Here is a 21,364-nt window from a genome sequence, read left to right as displayed (position 1 = left end):
TTATTAAATTCTCCATGTGGTCTATATTAAAGGACACTTCATTTAATAAAACAGGCTTTTAAAATTCAATATTGGTGCACAATTTCTACTTAAAATATCAAAGGGACACAAAAGGCTCTCTTCGTGGAACGACCCAGCTCTGTCCGTCCGTCCTTACAGAGGCACAGGAATGGACTGATCTGGGGGAGAAGTGCAACAGGAGGAGTATTCTCCAAATGGCCTTTTCACACTGCTGAGCTTAGCTTAGCCGAAGCAAGCCGAGCTGACCTGCACTGCCCTGGTAACGCATCTATCTACCATAGTTGCTTGAACAGTGCTGAAAGGAAATTATCCAAGCCAACTAAGTAAGGTCTGGGTCAGCATACTTGTATGGAAAGGGTATTAGTCCATCCATTCCATTTTCCAGGTCCCCCTCGCAAAAGATGTTTCTAACCTTGAGTCTTTCCCTTGTTAAAGAATCATCTTCACTTGCTCTTTTTGTCTCTCTTCTTGGGTCAGATCCTGTGATAAAGCTAGTAGGAGCGTCTTCTTTATTCCTCAGTCTTGGTGACACAGAAGCATTTGTCCATCTTACATACTCACCCCTCCTTTCTGTCCCAGGTCAGATATTATACACAGATGTGGTGTACCTCCATGGTTCAGGTGGGAACAGAGAGGCAGACAAACTGCGCCATCTGATGATCAGATACAGGTACTGCATCTGGTGTGTTAGTTTAAATCAACTGTGGCACATTGTGTAGTGTATATCACTAAGATAAAGAACACTACCTATCAAAAGGAAATCAAGAGGTTTTTAAGAGTATTAAAATAAAAAATTAAATAAATGTTTGAATATTCACAGAAATAGATCAATGAACCCCTTTTTTGTTGATAGAACACAATGTTTTTTGGTTTCTTTTTCACACTCTCCGTCAACTCTTTCATACACACAGCTGTAACACGGTGGTTATCGGCAACGGCACAGCGTGTCGAGAGACTGAGGCCTTCTTTGCTGACCTCATCAGCCGACGTTTCTTCCAGCCTCTGGACGTGTCATACTGGTAAGACCAGAGTCGTTACTGTAGACTCCTACTGTATGTCCCCAGATAAAGTCCTAAGTGTAGATTCCTACTGTATGTCCCCAGATAAAGTCCTAAGTGTAGATTCCTACTGTATGTCCCCAGATAAAGTCCTAAGTGTAGATTCCTACTGTATGTCCCCAGATAAAGTCCTAAGTGTAGATTCCTACTGTATGTCCCCAGATAAAGTCCTAAGTGTAGATTCCTACTGTATGTCCCCAGATAAATCCTAAGTGTAGACTCCTACTGTATGTCCCCAGATAAAGTCCTAAGTGTAGATTCCTACTGTATGTCCCCAGATAAAGTCCTAAGTGTAGATTCCTACTGTATGTCCCCAGATAAAGTCCTAAGTGTAGATTCCTACTGTATGTCCCCAGATAAAGTCCTAAGTGTAGATTCCTACTGTATGTCCCCAGATAAAGTCCTAAGTGTAGACTCCTACTGTATGTAGGCTACCTAGGGAACTGAGTCAATGTCACTAAGAGGAGGTGCCTACAGGTTCCTCTCAGCATTCAAAAGACAATTAAAATGTTAACTGTAGGGAGCTTCACTCATCAATAAAATTAACAAAGGTAACAAAATAGGGTTAGCATGGGGAAATAGGGGGGGGAGTGGCTAGGCTAAAGGATATGGGCCTGGAATGGGTCATTCTTGTGGGTTTTAAATGTCATCTGGACTTTGTTTGAACGCCTCTAATTAAGAGCAAATATCTCTTGCAGTCCATCCGCCGCTGTAACCAGCGCAGCACAATGCAGCACTATCCCATCCAACCCAAATAACGACTAGAGTTCTGATCGTCTCTCTTGCGCCGACGTTTGTTTGTTGACTTTGGGTCAGAACTGGATTGCAGCCCAGAACCACTCAAAAATGGCGGGGGAGGTGGTGGTGGCGCTTTGGGTATTGTGTTCTTCGTCGCTAGCTGCTGCCAGGCCCAGAAACGGTGTCTGCCTCTGCACTTTTAGGCTCGAATTCTATTGTGTATAAATGGACCTCTACAGCAGCTGTGAGACAAGTGGATCCATTTCACTCACCAGCCCAGAATAAGGTTTAGATACAGACTCTCCTACACGTATTCAGCCCCTAAGGGCTCGTGACTCCCATGAAAGCCAGTGTTTTGTTATTCCCAACTAATGGTCAAAGCTGAAATCTCTGGTTGTTTATTAAGTTTGCTTTAACTTGGTTCTACTGGGACAGTTCTTTTCAAAGCTGGAAAACTGGAACACATCATCGTAGCAAGAGATCCACCTCCAGATAATAGCTGTATTTTGTTCTAAAATGGCTTAGTTTTAACTTGTCACATGTAGGAATGTCTAACTTCCCTTTTATGTGGTGTTGAATGGCTGTCCTGTATTAGCCTCTCCCTCTAGACTAGGCTGTGCTCTGTCTGTGGGTTTCTACTTTTTATCAGACGACCCGGCTTCACAGCTTCACTCTGGTCTCTCTAATACTCTCTCCTCTCCAAAGAATGAGGGTATTTCTATTAGGCACACATCTAGCCCCACTGTCAGCCATGTCTCTCTCCAAGCCCACTTAAAGTCAATCATTGAGTTGTTAGTTTAGGCTCTGTTCCATGTTGGAGCAGACAGGGTTGAGGGTTCCATTGGTACTACAAGGTGACTGTAGTCTGACCCTGACCAGAGTGGGTCCAGCCAGTGTTTTTGGAACCCTCCACAGTCTCAGATGTGTGAAAGCATCACGTCCCTGTTGGAGTGAGGCAGAGACATGTCCCTGTTGGAGTGAGGCAGAGACATGTCCCTGTTGGAGTGAGGCAGAGACACTTTGTTTCTCTCCAGATATTTCCCAGGATTTCGCTCTTAACAGTTCGATCAAATCCCCCCCAAAATGCTTAAAATAGTTCCAGCCTCCTGGATTTCCAGAGAGATTTCCTCCTTGAGGAGGACTGTGGTTTTCCCTAAGTCCTTTTTATGGTATTGTAATTTGAAGTCAAGGAAAGAATCATTAGCGATGAGGAATGACCTTTTTAGCACTGGTGACTCCACCTCCCACAAGGCTTTTGGTCCTGCTGATCGACCCCTGGTTGACCCGGGCAACCGCCAAGTCATCTTAATGATGATGATGAGCCAGATTGGCGGTCGACACATCAGAAGACCAGGATGCTGGGCTGCTCGCTTTGACCGCACCTGACCAACAACAGTCGTGCAAACCACAAAGTTCATTTTGGTGGGTTGACTGACAGGCAGCCTGGCTCAGTGAATCTCCTCACTGACGTGGCGAGACACTCTCTACGCCTCTGCGAATCCTGTGGGTGAAAAATTTGATCGCAGAGCCTTAAATCAAAGGCCTCTCAGCACTCCAACCAAGGCCAAACTTCCACACAGTTTATTTAATCTCCTCATGATAAATGTGGGCCATCCGTAACACTGTGGCGAGGGCTGCTCTGTTCCTCGCTTTCCCCCCAGACTGTTTTAGCAACTGGAAACAGTTCTCTCCTTATAGTGATTTTTATTTTGGGCGAATCTATGCAATTATTCTTTGTATTTCGCTGTGAAGAAAGGCTCGACCGGAGCCTCTCGCTAAGTGAATTTCCTCAGAACTGCTGTGAATGGAGAAAACATATGTGTCTTGTACATAAGCTTGCAACTAGATATTACATATTCTTACTCCAAAAAGACTAGAGTCTGCAAATCCCAGATTTCTTGTAACCAAATGTCTTGGAGATGATTGAGTTGAACAAGCATTATAGTGAATAACGTCATGGATGAGTATCGTATACTTATTTTGATTGTATTATACAATATCATATGATACTATTCTTCCGTTAAGTGGTAACTTATGTTGAATGCCTGTGTGAACTTGAGAAGTTATGTAAAAACAATTGTGTGTGTGTCTGCGCTCTCTCTTGCTCTGGCTCAGCCCAGGAACACACACTTCAACCACTTCTCCTGCGCGCCAATCTAATTAAAGAGGCAGCCTCATCCGTACCATCTGCTATCTGTCTCCCTGTGCCACAGCTTGATCAGAACCCCTTGAGGTGCACCCCCCACCCCTCTGTGCTCACCACCATGCCTATCCCCACGTCCCCCCCAGCCTTCCTCCCCTCTGCCCTTCCGCCTGGCTGCTCCTGTGGAATGACAGCCAGCGCTAGCAGCCGGCACACTGAAATTAGCCTCCGGGACTCCCCTACCCTGGCCACGGCAACCTGGCTCTCTGGGGCCTGCTGCTGCATCACTCCGTGTGTGACTGGGTCTTGGTGGACTGGAGGCGTAGGGGAGAGTGGGTGGAGGGAGGCGTCTGCCTGTTGAGTGAGTTGTTAGATGTACTCATGTTAATAAGGCAGTCATCTTCTGTCTTCACCTGCTAACCTGCTCACTGAAGTTGAGGAGTGTAGCCTTTTCAGACTGCAGTTGAACTTATCTTTGTGTTGTGTAGAGCTAGGACGATCAACTGAAAATGATCGACACTGACCATACCGATCAGTTAACGGAGGCATTTTGCTGATATTGTTCATTACGATAAGTAGCCTATACTAAAGAAATGAAATAAGTTTATTAATATGGGTGATTGTTAATGGGACAATTGATGGCTACAACTATCAAACTAGTGGTAGTTTAAATGATAAAAAAACAACTGTGGTGCACATTAACATCACATCAATTCAGCCAATTTATCGCAATAGATTTTTGTACATATTGCCCAGCTATAGTGTGGTGTTTCACTTAAGCCGGCACTTAAACTGCATTTTGTTAAGGGCTTGTAACTAAGCATTTCACTAAGGTCTACACCTGTTGTATTCGGTGCATGTGACGAATACGATTTGATTTGAAATCGTATTCGATTCAACCTGTAGTGTGTGTGTGTGTGTGTGTGTGTGTGTGTGTGTGTGTGTGTGTGTGTGTGTGTGTGTGTGTGTGTGTGTGTGTGTGTGTGTGTGTGTGTGTGTGTGTGTGTGTGTGTGTGTGTGTGTGTGTAGGGAAGATGAGTGTGTGCGCGCACTGTATGTAGGGCAATTGTGTCCAGGAGGCAGTGGGTCCGGGGTAGGGGTCACGGGTAAAACCTCCAGCCTGGACACAGATGTGTCTCTTGATTTCTGTGTGTCTGTCCACACTATTCCTGATGTTCACCAGATCTCCAGGAAAACCTTTCCTACTAGAGCTGGGAGATGTGGACAAAAATCCATATCATGATCATTTGACTGAATTACATTCATGTGCGCCAGTTAGTTTTTGAAATATTATCCTTACTATTACTACTGCATGGAGTGTTGTAGCTATCAATTGTCCCGTAAGCAATGCACCATATTCACAGTATTACTTCATTTCAAACTTTACATTCCTTTAGTAAATGCTACTTATCGTTATTATCGATATCTTGAAAATCCTGGGGAGTTGCAGCGATGAGACGAGATCGAAATTGAGGAGAAAAGGGGGGTAAAATACAAAAAATCTATCAAAAATAAATCTCATCTCTATTTCCTGCCGTACACCATTCCTGTCGGGTAACCAAAGACTGATGTACAAGAGATTTCTAGGATACCTTACTACCCTTTCACCTCTATTCCCTTTCCTCTACTACAGTTACTAATTCAAGCAATGAGAAGAAAAGGAATAATAATCAAGTGAATTAAATAGTATATTTTGATTTAAATAATTTTATTTGAAATAGTATAGCCAAGTGTAGAAGAAAATGTCATACTTTATATAATTTTATCCATTCAATTAGTCCACTCCTGGGATTTTATATTTGTCTTTAATAACAGTGATCTGACATCATGTAGCTTTTGGCTGTACGGTAAAGACTACTTCATTACTTCCAGTCCCATTCTAGAGCTTCATTACTGGTTGAATTCTAACTTCAGATCCATGTGCGTAACTCGAGCAAGACTGTCATTGACATTAAAAAAACATGTCTGTGGTTGGCTGTGTTTCAAGGTAGTTGTGCCATCTTTAGATGGCTCAGATAAAGTTGAGCCTCCCTCTCTGAATGGAGTCCTTGTCATTGTGCCACGTCTCTCTCTACAGCTCTTGTCTTTGCTCTTGTGCGTCTCTTTGCATGGTATCTCTCTCTGACTCGCTCTCTCTTTGAATTAGCTCCAATATAGACACAGTAGCCTATATGGCAGAGGAAGGCACTTTATATGTACCATAACTATAGAGGAGTTGGCGTGGTGGCTTGGCGTCATTGAGTCTGATCTGATATATGAGCTGTGGGATTCTCCTCCTTCCACACCATGGCCTGTCTGCAGCCTGCTGCTGCCTCCACGGCGCTTCACTCTGATCCCTGCCCCTCACCCCTGTCCTGTCTGCCAGCCCACCTCTGCCTCTGATCCCTGCCCCTCACCCCTGTCCTGTCTGCCAGCCCACCTCTGCCTCTGATCCCTGCCCCTCACCCCTGTCCTGTCTGCCAGCCCGCCTCTGATCCCTGCCCCTCACCCCTGTCCTGTCTGCCAGCCCGCCTCTGATCCCTGCCCCTCCCCCCTGTCCTGTCTGACAGCCCACCTCTACCGCTGATCCCTGCCCCTCACCCCTGTCCTGTCTGACAGCCCACCTCTACCGCTGATCCCTGCCCCTCACCCCTGTCCTGTCTGACAGCCCACCTCTACCGCTGATCCCTGCCCCTCACCCCTGTCCTGTCTGACAGCCCACCTCTGCCTCTGATCCCTGCCCCTCACCCCTGTCCTGTCTGCCAGCCCACCTCTGCCTCTGATCCCTGCCCCTCACCCCTGTCCTGTCTACCAGCCCACCTCTGCCTCTGATCCCTGCCCCTCACCCCTGTCCTGTCTGCCAGCCCACCTCTGCCTCTGATCCCTGCCCCTCACCCCTGTCCTGTCTGCCAGCCCACCTCTGCCTCTGATCCCTGCCCCTCACCCCTGTCCTGTCTGCCAGCCCACCTCTGCCTCTGATCCCTGCCCCTCACCCCTGTCCTGTCTGCCAGCCCACCTCTGCCTCTGATCCCTGCAGATAGATAGTGTTGTTTTCGGAGGGAGCGCTGTGTCTTAATTATGTCTGAGCTTTCACTAGTCCAATTACCCCACAGAGTGGGGTGGAGTAGGGCGGTTACCTTGACCGTATTACCACCACAACGGCAGTCAAATTCCACATGAACATTTAGTCACGGTGATTAGGCTTCTCCAAGCTTTGATGCTGCTGCTGGTCATTAGTAGCCTACCGAACTTGCTAACTGCCTGGTTCTCAGCACTCGAATCAGTCTGACATCAATGCAAATGTTATCAAAAATCGAATCAAACACTTCATGAGAGCCCATGAGCTCATGTTGCGCAACATTTCTATAGGCTAGGCAATTGCGTGAGAAAACAGAGTGATGGTCTCTTTTAAAAAGAGGAGGATCCCATCAGCTTTCTATAGGCTACTATAGGCCTACTATATTTTTTTCTCATAATATTAAGCACATTGCTTCTCTTACAACAGGAGTAAAGCCTACCTGGCTGGCATGAAAATAAACCACGGGGAAAAGCATCCTCCATTCGCTATTTAAGTGCATAGATGACATGTATTTTTTCCCGCTTCCCTCGTTTCGATACAGGTGCATGATAATGGTCCATTCTAAATTAATAAAAAATTCACACACATATATTATTTAGTATATGTAAAGACAAGATTAAATCAAGAATAGTCTGATGGGTGACAATATTAGCCTATCAGTTGTGAATGATATATTATCACTTGTGAATAATGCCTAGCTTGCGAGTTTTTCAAATCAGCCGCACACCTCATGTAGCCTAGCCCATAGGTTTATATGTTTTTTTAAGGTTTGTATCACAGCTAAAGTGGCCAAATAACTTCTTAGACTTAAGCAAATTATTCCACTTTACAACGGGTGTAGAGCCTAACTGGCGTACATAAACAGCATGTGAGTTTCAAGTTTGGGGAAGATAATTTTCACCATAAAAATGCACCTTTTATAATGAAAGCATTACATGCATAATCACGTGTTTTCCCACTAATGAAACATTTGCGCTTATAAGCCTACTGCCGTGTACGCATTGATGTGCTTATAATGTGAAGAAATAGCCTAATAGTGTATCAACATTTTAAGCTAAATGTTCTGAGCTGTTGTGTCAGCCTTATTTGCTGAAAAAAAGTTTTTTGATGCTAGTGGTTGTATTCATTTGGGATCTATCACATCCCACAACTGTCCCAGACTATGTTTTGAATATTTATTTCTAGGTAGAATAAAATAGGTCAACTTTTGTGCTATGGGGGATAGTAGATTGACATAGGCTAGTGCTTTTGCTGTTCTCATCTTGTTGGCTGACAAAAAGTAAATGTGGACAGTTCTTCCAATAGCTTCTATATGCGCCTCGGAATTGCATAAGGACACGCACAGTTGCATGCCCGATGTGTCTGTCTTCAATTGTAGCCTGTGAGAAAGACCCAATCACGGAGCACGCAGCAGCCGGGAGAAGGAAATTATAATTATTATATTCAGCCCAAGGGCATAACGGCCACTGGCCGCAAAAGGCATGTATTGTTTTAGGGGGCATTACAGCCACACAAAGGCTATGCAGCCGGGAAATTTGAGGCATTATCAAGTGCTTGTCAAATTGTGAATGAGAGACTGATGAAGTGTGTACAGCCTGCGCCTTTCATGTGCTTTTTTACAAATCATAATTAGAGTTGCATCATGCAGCCTTAGAATGTGTAACATTTTTAACATAGCCCAACGTTTGTATGACAACTAAAGTTGCATAAATAATCCTAAATTAAGAATATAGGGGTACCTGTTTCTTTGTTAACCGCTCAACACAGAATAGGCGCATGTGCGCACTCCCTCAGATTGTTTGGAGAAAATATCCTTTATTTTTTTCCAGCTATGTTCAATTGTTTTCTTCATACTATAAAAATAATATGAATAAAATACAATTTTATTGGTCACACACATATTTAGCAGATGTTATTGCGGGTGTAGCGAAATGCTTGTGTTCCTAGCTCCAACAGTGCAGTAGTATCTAACAATTCACAACAATACACACAAATCTAAAAGTAAAAGAATGGAATTAAAAAATATATAAATATTAGGACGAGCAATGTCAGAGTGGCATTAACTAAAATACAGTATATACATATGAAATGAGTAAAGCAGTATGTAAACATTATTAAAGTGATCAGTGATTCCATGTCTATGTACACAGGGCAGCAGCCTCTAAGATGCAGGGTTGAGTAACCCGGTGGTAGCCAGCTAGTGATGGCACAGACCTCTAAGCAAATCTTGTCTACTAAATAAACTAGTGTAGCCCACAGCCATATGGCATAGCCAGATCAGAGCCTAACATAAGGACAACTCAGAGTATGCTATTCTGTTCTTCTGAAATAGACTACATTTTCTTCTTATCATGTTCCGTTAGACTTGTCTAAAATAAATCATTGATTTATTGTGATGGTGTAGGCTGGTGTACATGGATTTTTTGAATGTAGATGTTCCATAGGTCTGCATCAGTGGCTTGTAGGCTATGCGTGGAAGCCAGGAGATGCTAAATGTGTTTATGTTGATTAACAGTCAATTACCATGAGACCGGCTGTTATTTGCTTGACCATCACCGGCTGACGAAATTTCATGCCACAGCCCTAGGGTGAAGGAGAGTGGGGAGAGGAGTACTCCCATAGGTCACTTTAGATATGTCCAACATTCTGTGAGCAGTGTGTGTGTATTCTTCCTGTACTCTGCGTGTGTTCTCGTCATGGTGGCCCGCCACACGTACCTTCCCAGTCTCATTATCAAGTGTGAGTGGATGGCCGGTTGACAGGCCCAGTCCCTCCACAGTGTGACCTTCTCTGTCACGCTGTATTAGCAGCAGGCCATTGAACACTCAGCCTTTGTCACAGGGCATAAACGCCCTCTCAGGGCTCAGCAGCTGCTGGACAAGGGACGCTCCTCTCCCTGTGTCCACCTCTCAGATAGGCAGCCCTCAGTGCTGGATACCAGCCGATGACAGTGACCTAAGATGTGTCACTGAGACGAGTGCAACGCGGTGACATCCACCCGCCTACCCCCCACCTCCCTGTCTGCCAGGCCAGGGTTACAGTGTGTCCTAACTTCTGCCAGTTCAGCTGGTCTAGTGGCTATGGAGCTGTGAACCTAGAGTACTAGATCTACCTCTTGTCCCTGGAAATGTTCCAGGAGTTCAGTTGGTTTGTTGATTTCATGCTTGGATTGACTCAATACATTTAGGATAACATTTAGGATAACCTTTGAAAGCAGTCCACACAAAGACAGTCCAGGTTTTCAGTTCTAGTTCGGGTTCTGCTACAGCAGTCCCTCTTGGCACTCAGGATGCGGTAAGACAGGGCTTAATTTGTAGATCAGGAGGTGCCGGAACAAAAAGTGATAGAGGGGTGACCTGGGGTGCTCTGAAGGAACCGGAATGCAAAATAAAAAGGACACCTTTATAATAAAGCATTGCAGGCGTTATTAATGCTTTTGTGTAGTGGCATAGAGCAGTAGAGTAGAGGTGCTTGCAGAAGTTGCACACATGGGGGATTTTATTTGTAGCCTAGGGTCCCAAAACATGTTGGCCTTTTAAAAACGCATTTCATGCAATTCTACATCATTTTAAATGACTGAATCTTTTTTAATACCACACAAATGATTGAAAAGACAGGCTACTTTGACACTGACAAACTGAGACGACCTTGTCTTGAATCCACCTATAGCCTAGGCCTAGGTGTGCGGAGAGACACATATTGCACAATATGAGGAGATTAAAGCCCTACAAAAGCTTTCCAGTTTCACTGACTCATCCTATGATGCGGAGCTCACTCACCGGTGATGGCCGATGCGCTCTCTTGTTTTACTTTGTTAAACAATGCTGTTCGCAATATGCCTATTTGGAAGTTTATAAAATATTTTGGTAGCCTACAGGCTAAGCCTTGTGATTGGGCTACGCACAATCCACAGCTAGGTATTTAAAAAATAAATGTGTCTGTCATTTTACCCCTTTTTTCTCCCCAGTTTCGTGATATCCATTTGCGATCCAATTACGATCCTGTCTCATCGCTGCAACTCTCAAACGGGCTTGGGAGAGGCGAAGGTCGAGTCATGCGTCCTCAGAAACATGACCAGCCAAGCAGCGCTTCTTAACACCCGCTTGCCTAACCCTGAAGCCAGCCGCACCAGAGTGCCGGAGGAAAACACCCTTCAACTGACGAGGTCAGTTTGTAGGCACCCGGCCCGCCACAAGAAGTCGCTAGAGTGCGATGAGACAAGTAAAGCCCCCCCGGCCAAACCCTCCCCTAACGACGCTGGGCCAAATGTGGTCCACCCTATGGGACTGCCGGTTACGGCTGTTCGAACCCCAGGCTGTAGTGACGCCGTAACACTGCGATGCTGTGCCTTAGACCTCTGCGCCACTCAGGAACCTGCGTTGTTTTTAATAAGCTATATTGATCCTCTGTGGCTAAATTATACTCCTGGTGTAGTATTCTGAATTATAGCATTTTAGTGAATCTCACTATAGATATTTATTTACTTTTTATCCCCTTTTTTTCCCCCCCTGCGATGCAGTGCTTAAGAACGCTGCGCCACTCGGGACGCCCGAAACTCACTCTGGTTATGTGAGAGATTCAGGTACGCTTCTCTCCCTCTCAACACAGCAACGGCCATGCGTTGGTCTCTAGGCTACAATGTTGCGTTAACCATAAACTCGTTTTCACAGTACATTTTTTAGGGGGCAGGAGAATTACAGAGGATGCAACTCAAATTAACACTGATCGCTTTTATTGGAATTTTTACATCGCAAACAGGATCCGGCTCAAATTAAGCACTGGGTATGACTGAGATAGAGAATGTGTATAACTGGACATGGAGGAGATGGCATCATGGCGTGGCCGGTGGGTGTCCATGTGAAGGACAAGCTCAGCTGACATTAACCCCATCAGAGCAGAGTTGTAGATCTCTGGGCAGTAGTCATGATACAGAGTTCCTGGTTCCCTTGACCGCTTGGGAACCATGTCCCCCTCCCTGCCCCCCTGTCACTCCTAAAGGCAGACGAGAACAGAGATGACCCCCCCCCCAAACCTCACCCCCCTCCGCCCAGTATCAGAGACCCCAAGGCCGATCCCCAATGCCACCGGCTAGCCAGTCTCTCCAGATCAGTTTCACTCTGCACTGGGCAGAAGGCTCGGATATGGACCAAGACACTCTCTCTCTGTCTATATCTGTCAGTCTGTCCATCCAGTCTGGGGTGGTATTGGGGTTTTGCTGTGTCTTGTTGAGTAGCCACCATAATGGGGTGACAAGGCACCGCTGCTCAGTGGTTTGTGTTCAGAGGTTTTGTGACATTTCCTTAAGAAAGAGAGAGAGATATGTGATATGTAACAGAGATTGATTTCAAGCAGGAGTAGAATGTTTGGTGAGTTCACCTTAAATGCCAAACCGATGACCATGTTAGTTGGATATTTTTTTTGTCCTCACCTTTCTAAGCCTGTGAGCCTCAGCCCAGGTCCGAAGCTCCATGTATTGCCAAGTATCCGCTGTCCAGGAACCAGTGGCGTGGAGAGAGATGAATAGTGATGAGTCCTGTCAGTGAGTGGCTCTGTAACAAGCAGCTTCTCCCTACAGTCCCTGTACTGTCAGAGTGTATAAGGCCTGACGTCCCTGCCTGCCTGCCTCACCGTAGTACTACTAGTGGTGGTGAGGCACTGTCCTTGGCCGCACTCCACTCTGTCTTCAGGTAATCACTGCTCTGATCCCACCCTGCTCCTGGTGGAATGAGATCACTGCTGGCTTAGGGGGGTTTGGCCCATGATGATGTGGCCTGGGCCCTGGAGGGGGCCAGCCAGGCAGGCAGGCAAGGATCCTGGCTAGGGTGATTAGGATCCTGGATAATTACAGAGAAAAGCCAGGAGGCTAGAGGCTCACTGAAGGTTAGCCGTCTGAATCACAAAGGACAGACTGACGGACACGGGGGTCTGGACTGTGGTACGGACTGGGGCGCTCTTCCAACTTCCACTGTCCGCTCCTTTACCCAGCAGCGCCTCAGAAACACGTCCTGGTGTCCTCTCCTGCTGTCGCTGAGTTTCCCTTGTTGGCTCTCTTCCCAAGAGCTCTGTATTAAGGACTGTTACATCATCTCTCCTATACACATCCACATACACATACTGTATAATCAACTTGAACATCTTATCCGACATACATTTATGCCTGACACTTGTATGGTACATTAGCGGTATATTTCTTGTCAACCATAACGCTTACGTAATCATAACCCTATAGTCGTTCTTAACAAGTAAGCTTTTACCACTACTCTGTTTATATTTTCCCTAATATACGCAAAGATTTGCTGATGTCATGGACTATAATGCAGTCTGCGCTGATGGATGGTAGCTTTTTGTGAGAATGAAGCAAGGTTCTTTGTCGCCACGAACTCAAAGCGTCAAATCCCCACAGACGTGTGTGTGTTCATTTCCATACGTATGTCTCTCAGCGACTCAGAGTGGCTGGAGCCAATCTCCAGCAATAACACATTTACTGCACTGCACATTTCACGCTTCATTTGGCTCTGCTGGGCCGTTTGAAGGACTTTATGGCCATTGGACATTAGAGAGAAAGAAACATCAAAACATGGAAACCTCAATGCCACATCTGAATGCTTGCAATAGCAGTCACTCCTTAAATTCGCCCAAGGAATCAGTTGTGTGTGTGTATATCTATGAGAAGGACTTATTTTAAGTGGCCTCAAGCTCCGTTTTAAGATTGAGATGGAATAGAAACTAAGAATGGAAACCAAGATGCACAATAAAGCCAATATGAGTAATTGCACATTTTACCAGATGGATAAGAACATGAGACTAGAGAGACATGTCCCCCCTCTCAAAATGTACACAAGACGTAAAGGAGGCTGGCTATGAACAGTTTGTGCCCAGGCTGACCAGTAGATAGATATGGTTTGAATGGGAGCGTGGGGGCTGTGGGCACTCACAGGTGGCCAACAATGTGCCACCCTGCTGCCCCACTGGTGGCCAAGCACAGCAATCTCTCTCCCCTTAAGGCACCAACGCTTTCTGCTCTGCCATGTGTGTGTGTGTGCGTGTGTGTGTGTGCGTGTGTGTGCGTGTGTGTGTGTGTGTGTGTTAAACATGTGTGACATGTTTGTGTGAGTGACTGTGTGTGAATGTGTGTGTGACGAGCGTCTGCCACCAGATTGATGTGAGTGGCTGTGAGACCTTGCTCTTTTCAGACGTGCTCTGCGGTGGCAGCTGGAGTGTGGCATTGGCGGGGCCCCACGCTGACTGGGTGCTTCCTGCCTCCTAGCACCAAGCGTGAGACTGACGGCCCCTGACACCTGCCATTTGGACCCTTTTCTGGGTGAAAAATGTCATAATTTTCCGACAGGACCAGGGCCGGTATCTGATCATCAATCCTCCGGCCAAAGTCCCCCGGGTCAGGCTTTGCAGCTGACTGAACAATGGGGCAAAGCTGTTTGAGGTGTAGGTGTGTGTGTGTGTGTGTGTGTGTGTGTGTGTGTGTGTGTGTGTGTGAAGAGAGGCAGAATACATCCATTCACACAGATGCATCACTCTCACTGAAAACCCTAAAATACGCTCTAAGGAGAGCAATCAATTTCCCTTTTTTTAATCACTCCTTCTCAACCTCATCAGTTCAATGAAGTTGAGTTTAATTATAATCAGTCTATTCAACCCAGGATAGGAGGCTGTATGGCCTTTCTGTTCCTGGATCAGCTGATTGGAACCATGTGGCAGGGCAGTCAAATAATTGGATGTAGAGGTTGGACAAAGCCTTGAGATTATCATTATTTGAGGGATTGCACTGATGGTATTGTTGAAGATGTTGACATCATGGTATTTTGAATTTAGTGATCGCTGATTGGTTATGTCACAGAGGATTGTTCCAATAATATCAGAGAGAAAAAAGATTGTTACGCATATAAGGTCCTAAAGTGGGACAATAGACCCAGTTGGTATTAGATAGAACGTCGCAACCATGCCCGCCTGTGGGGAAAACAACCTGTGGTTACCTAGGTTACCCCGTTTGGCTCAAAGCAAAAACGTAACCTTTTTCAAATGCAATTTTCTTGTCGTCTGCTTGTTTTAGTCAATTATAAAACTACATTTAAGAAAAGTACAACATGTCTAAAGATAATTGTTCAAAATTGCCTGCTCCCGAGCATTATCACAACTTAGAAAAACATCATATTGTAGGGCAGCGTTTCCCAAACTCAGTCCTGGGGTTGATTATTTGAATCAGCTGTGTAGTGCTAGGGCAAAAACCAAAATGTGCACGCACCCCTTGGGGTCCCCAGGACCGAGTTTGGGAAACCCTGTTGGAAGGCTTCCCTCATGCCCTTTTTCATTCAATGGCTCAGACACAAGAGGTATGTGGCAGGGTCTACAGTCAATCACGGATTACAAAAAGAAAACCAGCCCCGTCACGGACCAGGATGTCTTGCTCACAGACAGACTTAACTTCTTTGCCCGCTTTGAGGACAATACAGTGCCACTGACATGGCCAGCTACCAAAACCTGCCCGACTCTCCTTCACTGCAGCCGACGTGAGTTAAACATTTAAATGTGTTAACCCTCGCAGGGCTGCAGGCCCAGACGGCATCCCCAGCCTCGCCCTCAGAGCATGCGCAGACCAGCTGGCTGGTGTGTTTACGGACATATTCAACCAATCCTTATCCCAGTCTGCTGTTCCCACATGGTTCAAGAGGGCCACCATTGTTCCTGTTCCCAAGACAGCTAAGGTAACTGAGCTAAACGACTACCGCCCCGTAGCACTCACTTCCGTCATCATGAAGTGCTTTGAGAGATTAGTCAAGGACCATATCACCGCCCCAATAGGTCCACAGACGACGCAATCGCAACCACACTGCACACTGCCCTAACCCATCTGGACAAGAGGAATACCTATGTGAGAATGCTGTTCATCAACTACAGCTCAGCATTTAACACCATAGTACCCTCCAAACTCGATATCAAGCTCGAGACCCTGGGTCTCGACCCCGCCCTGTGCAACTGGGTACTGGACTTCCTGACAGGCCACCCCCAGGTGGTGAGGGTAGGTAACAACATCTCCACTCCGCTGATCCTCAACACTGGGGCCCCACAATGGTGCGTTCTGAGCCCTCTCCTGTACTCCCTGTTCACCCACGACTGCGTGGCCATGCACGCCTCCAACTCAATCATCAAGTTTGCAGACGACACTACAGTGGTAGGCTTGATTACCAACAGCGACGAGACGGCCTACAGGGAGGAGGTGAGGGCCCTCGGAGTGTGGTGTCAGGAAAATAACCTCACACTCAACGTCAACAAAACAAAGGAGATGATCGTGGACTTCAGGAAACAGCAGAGGGAGCACCCCCCTATCCACATCGACGGGACAGTAGTGGAGAGGGTAGTAAGTTTTAAGTTCCTCGGCGTACACATCACTGACAAACTGAATTGGTCCACCCACACAGACAGCGTGGTGAAGAAGGCGCAGCAGCGCCTCTTCAACCTCAGGAGGCTGAAGAAATTTCCCTTGTCACCAAAAGCACTCACAAACTTTTACAGATGCACAATCGAGAGCATCCTGTCGGGCTGTATCACCGCCTGGTACGGTAACTGCTCCGCCCACAACCGTAAGGCTCTCCAGAGGGTAGTGAGGTCTGCACAACGCATCACCGGGGGCAAACTACCTGCCCTCCAGGACACCTACACCACCCGATGTCACAGGAAGGCCATAAAGATCATCAAGGACAACAACCACCCGAGCCACTGCCTGTTCACCCTGCTATCATCCAGAAGGTGAGGTCAGTACAGGTGCATCAAAGCAGGGACCGAGAGACTGAAAAACAGCTTCTATCTCAAGGCCATCAGACTGTTAAACAGCCACCACTAACATTGAGTGGCTGCTGCCAACATACTGACTCAACTCCAGCCACTTTAACAATGGAAAAATGTATGGAACAATGTATCACTAGCCACTTTAAACAATGCCACTTCATATAATGTTTACATACCCTACATTACTCATCTCATATGTATATACTGTACTCGATACCATCTACTGCATCTTGCCTATGCCGTTCTGTACCATCACTCATTTATATATTTTTATGTACATATTCTTCATTCCTTTACACTTGTGTGTATAAGGTAGTTGTTGTGAAATTGATAGGTTGGATTACTCGTTGGTTATTACTGCATTGTCGGAACTAGAAGCACAAGCATTTCGCTACACTTGCATTAACATCTGCTAACCATGTGTATGTGACAAATAAAATGTGATTTGATTTGACTATGCTAGCAGCCACTTGAGTGAGAGTGCTAGCTAGCTACCGATCGGAACATTTTTAAGCTAGCCAAGACCAATAACACCATTAAACGGACTATACAGCTGCAAGTAGTGAGTGGAGTTACAAACAGACTGTACTAAACAAGTTGAATGTCTTACCTGTGATTTAGATGTTTTCCACACTGTCACGAACCGGCTCAGAGCCCGTAACAAAAGGGAGACCACGTGGAGATAAGGAGTAACAAAATATATTTATTTAAATAACGAAACTAGGTATAATATACAATGGGGTGTGTAATCAGTAATCAGTAGTGTAAGTGAGTGTTTTGCATGCATGAATGTGATAATGCAGGGTGTTGAAAGATGCTAACACAAACAACCAAAAAGCACCATGAAACATAACCGAAACACAAACAAATCTGTCAAGGTGTCTGCCTGGAGAGAGTCTCCTCCATGAATGGGGAAGTGGTGTATTTATCCTGGGAGAGTGGGCCCAGGTGTTTCCCATGTAGCTGACGACCCTCCCAACTCCGCCCACCGGCATCCTAATAAGGAAACAAGAGCAAAGAGAGAGAAAACGGTAGACAGAGTGGGAGGGTCGTCACATTCCCCCCCATAAAACCGGGGACCAACAAGGACCCCGGAACAACATACCACCCTCTGGTATGTCCTAAACTGACACAGCACTTGCGTCCCAAATTGATGAGGGGTACGTGTTCCCACTTCCAAATTTTCCCCAGCCAACCTCTTCTCCAGACCTCAGCAACCTTGGTGCACGGGAAGCAACATTTAAGAGGGAAGAAGACTCCCCAGACCTCAGCAACCTTAATACATAGGAAGCAACATTTAAGAGGAAAGAAGACTCCCCAGACCTCAGCAACATTAGTGCATAGGAAGCAACTTTTAAGAGGAAAGAAGACTCCCCAGACCAGGACGGAATAGACAGGAAAGACAGAACCTGACCATACAAACATTCAGGAAGAGGGCGCACGAGAGAGCGCATCAGCAATCACGTTATCCGTTCCACGAATGTGCTGCACATCGAGATGGAATGATTGTAAAAATAAACACCATCTCATTATCCTCTGATTAGGACACATGGACCTCAAAAAGGTGAGAGGGTTATGGTCAGTGTAGACCGTAATAGGTACTACCCCCGACATAGACCTCAAAGTGTTGCAGCGCCCAGATGAGTGCTAACGCTTCTTTTTCAATGACCGAGTAGTTTAACTGATAATGGTTAAACTTTTTCGAAAAGAAACTGACAGGTCTCTCAACCCCAGACACATCTGCCTGCAGCAAAACTGCCCCTGCCCCCACATGACTAGCATCCACCTGCAAGGTAAATGACAATTCCAAGCGAGGAGCAGCCAGCACCGGAGTTGAGGTAAGCAACCTCTTTGCCTCTTCAAAAGCGTGTTGACAACGAGAAGACCAAATGTAAACAGCCTTTGCTTTCAGCATATCTGTCAATGGAGCGACCACAGTAGAGAAGTTATTACAAAAACCCCGGTAATAACCAATCATGCCCAAGAAACGCATCAGTTCCTTTTTAGTAGTTGGTGGAGGAAACGCATCAATAGCTACCACTTTAGCTCGAACAGGACGCACTTCCCCCTGCCCAACCACCTTTCCAAGGTATGTAACAGTCGCCTGAGCAAACTCACATTTAGCCAGATTGATCGTGAGGTGACCCTCAGCCAGGCGTTCGAATAAGGCTTGAATACGGAACAGATGTTCCTCCCATGTATCTGCATATATCACTACATCGTCCAGATAAACAGCACACCCTGTCAAACCGGCGATAACCCTGTTCATAAGTCGCTGAAAAGTGGCAGGTGCATTACGCAGTCCGAAACTCATAACCAAATATGAGTACAGACCAGAGGGTGTAATAAAGGCAGAGATTTCACGTGCCCTACTCGTCAGTGGCACCTGCCAATAGCCCTTTAACAGGTCAAATTTACTCACAAATCTAGCTGCCCCGACTTGATCAACGCAGTCCTCCATCCGAGGAAGAGGAAATGAATCTGGCTTAGTGACACTGTTGACCTTACGGTAGTCTGTACAAAATCTGTTTGATCCATCTGGTTTTCTGACCAAGATACAGGGAGAAGCCCAACTGGAGAAAGAAGGCTCTGCTATCTTACTCTCCAGCATGTATCTGACCTCAGCCTCCAGACAATGCAGTTTCTCTAAAGAAACTCTATAGAACCGCTGACGAATGGGGTCAGCATCTCCAACGTCAATATCATGTTCTATCAAGTTTGTACGTGTAGGTGTATCAGAAAACAACCCTGGAAATCTCCGAATCAGACCAACCATCTCTTCCCGCCTATCAACGGGTAGATGAGTGAGAATGCTGCCCAACATATCCAGTGTCTCTGAATTTTTCAATCTACCCTGCAGTATGCAATCGTCGGGACCAGGAACATCTTCCTCCTCATTCGTAGACCTATCCTGAGAAGAATCCAAGGGAATAACGGTTTCAGCCAAAAGAATAGGTTTACCGTCCTCTATAGATTCCCACTGTTCAGTCTCTGAGGAACGTGCATAATAGGGTTTTAACAAATTTACATGGCACAGCTGGTGTGCTTTCCTCCGTTCTGGAGTGGCAACTAGATAATTTTGCTCAGTGTACTTGCGCACCACTGTATATGGACCTTGAAACTTGGCTTCAAAAGGAGAACCAACAATTGGCAGCAGAGCAAGAACCTGGTCACCTGGACTAAAGTGACGTGGCTCAGCTCGGCGATCAAATATGCCTTTCATCCTCTCCTGTGAAGATGATAGCTTTTCTTTAGCCATTTCGCCAGCGACATACAAGCGGCGCCGGAAATCACACACATACGATAACAAAGACTGAGGAGGCTCGGGAGACTTCCAGTCATCCTGAAGAACAGATAGAAGTCCACGCACCCTATGTCCAAACACAAGGTCATTTGGACTAAAACCGGTGCTCTCCTGTGAAACCTCCCTAGCGGCTAACAATAACCAAGGCAACCCCTCCTCCCAATCCTTATCCATCTCAGTACAATAACTTCTCAACAAAGACTTAAGTGTTTGATGGAAACGTTCTAGTGCTCCTTGACTTTGCGCGTGATAGGCGCTAGCCAGATGGTGCTTAATATGGAGCTGTTGGAGAACCTGACCAAACAGATTAGAGGTGAAATTAGACCCTTGATCACTCTGAATGACCTTAGGTATTCCAAACAGTGACAGAAACTGAGTCAAAGCTTTTAACACAGACTTAGTCGTGATAGACCGGAGAGGATAGGCTGCTGGAAACCTTGTGGTCTGACACATCACAGTGAACAGGTAACTACTACCTTTTTTAGAACGAGGCAAAGGACCCACACAGTCAATAATCAGATACTCAAAAGGTTGGCTGAGTACAGGAATAGGAAACAGTGGTACCGGCTTAATAGCTTGATTAGGTTTCCCAGTTAATTGACAGGTGTGGCAAGTTTTGATGAAATCAGAAACATCCCTCTTTAATCTAGGCCAAAAGAAATGTCTTAATATGCGATGGTATGTTTTCCCTACACCCATATGTCCAGCAACATCATTGTGAGAAGTTGTCAACACCAACTCACGAAGTTTTACTGGTACCACAACCTGACTAATCGCCTCCCCTAGAAAACAACTACCATGAGACACCCACTTTCGCATCAGGACCTCATCCAGGAGAAAATAACCATGGGCGACATCTCCCAACTGTTCCACAGGCACAATTTTGTCACGCAACTCTTCTAATGTGGAGTCAGTCCGTTGCGCATTGATTAGATCTGAGCGGTTAACAGATAATGGAATAACAGGGAAAGCAGTGGCATACTTCTCATTAGTCGGCACAGTGACCAGTTCGCCACGGCTCATAGAACGCGTCACTGCACACGCACTGAACACCTCTGGGAAGCTCTGTACACTCTCATCAGGAATCTCAACAACTGACGGCTTTGTGGAAACCACTAGAGATGGAAACGCGACAGGCCACACCCGCTCACCTGCCAAGTTATTCCCAAGAATAACGTCGATACCCTCAATAGGCAACGAAGGACGCACCCCCACAATAACCTCACCTTTCACCAGTCCAC

The 21,364-nt window shown here is 46.1% G+C and overlaps 1 protein-coding gene across 1 annotated transcript in view; it reads left to right on the top strand.

Moving 5' to 3' along the window:
• Window positions 1-21,364, top strand: part of srbd1 (S1 RNA binding domain 1) — a 102,691-nt gene that overhangs the window by 17,338 nt on the left and 63,989 nt on the right. Inside the window, exons 13-14 of the mRNA XM_038975045.1 lie at window positions 601-691; window positions 933-1,040. Of these exons, the coding sequence (XP_038830973.1) occupies window positions 601-691; window positions 933-1,040 (199 nt within the window). The remainder of the gene's footprint in view (window positions 1-600; window positions 692-932; window positions 1,041-21,364) is intronic.

Source organism: Salvelinus namaycush, chromosome 35, assembly GCF_016432855.1.
Source record: "Salvelinus namaycush isolate Seneca chromosome 35, SaNama_1.0, whole genome shotgun sequence".
Taxonomy (NCBI): domain Eukaryota; kingdom Metazoa; phylum Chordata; class Actinopteri; order Salmoniformes; family Salmonidae; genus Salvelinus; species Salvelinus namaycush.
The sequence above is the reverse complement of the archived record's forward strand: the minus strand, read 5'-3'. Positions and strand labels throughout refer to the sequence as shown.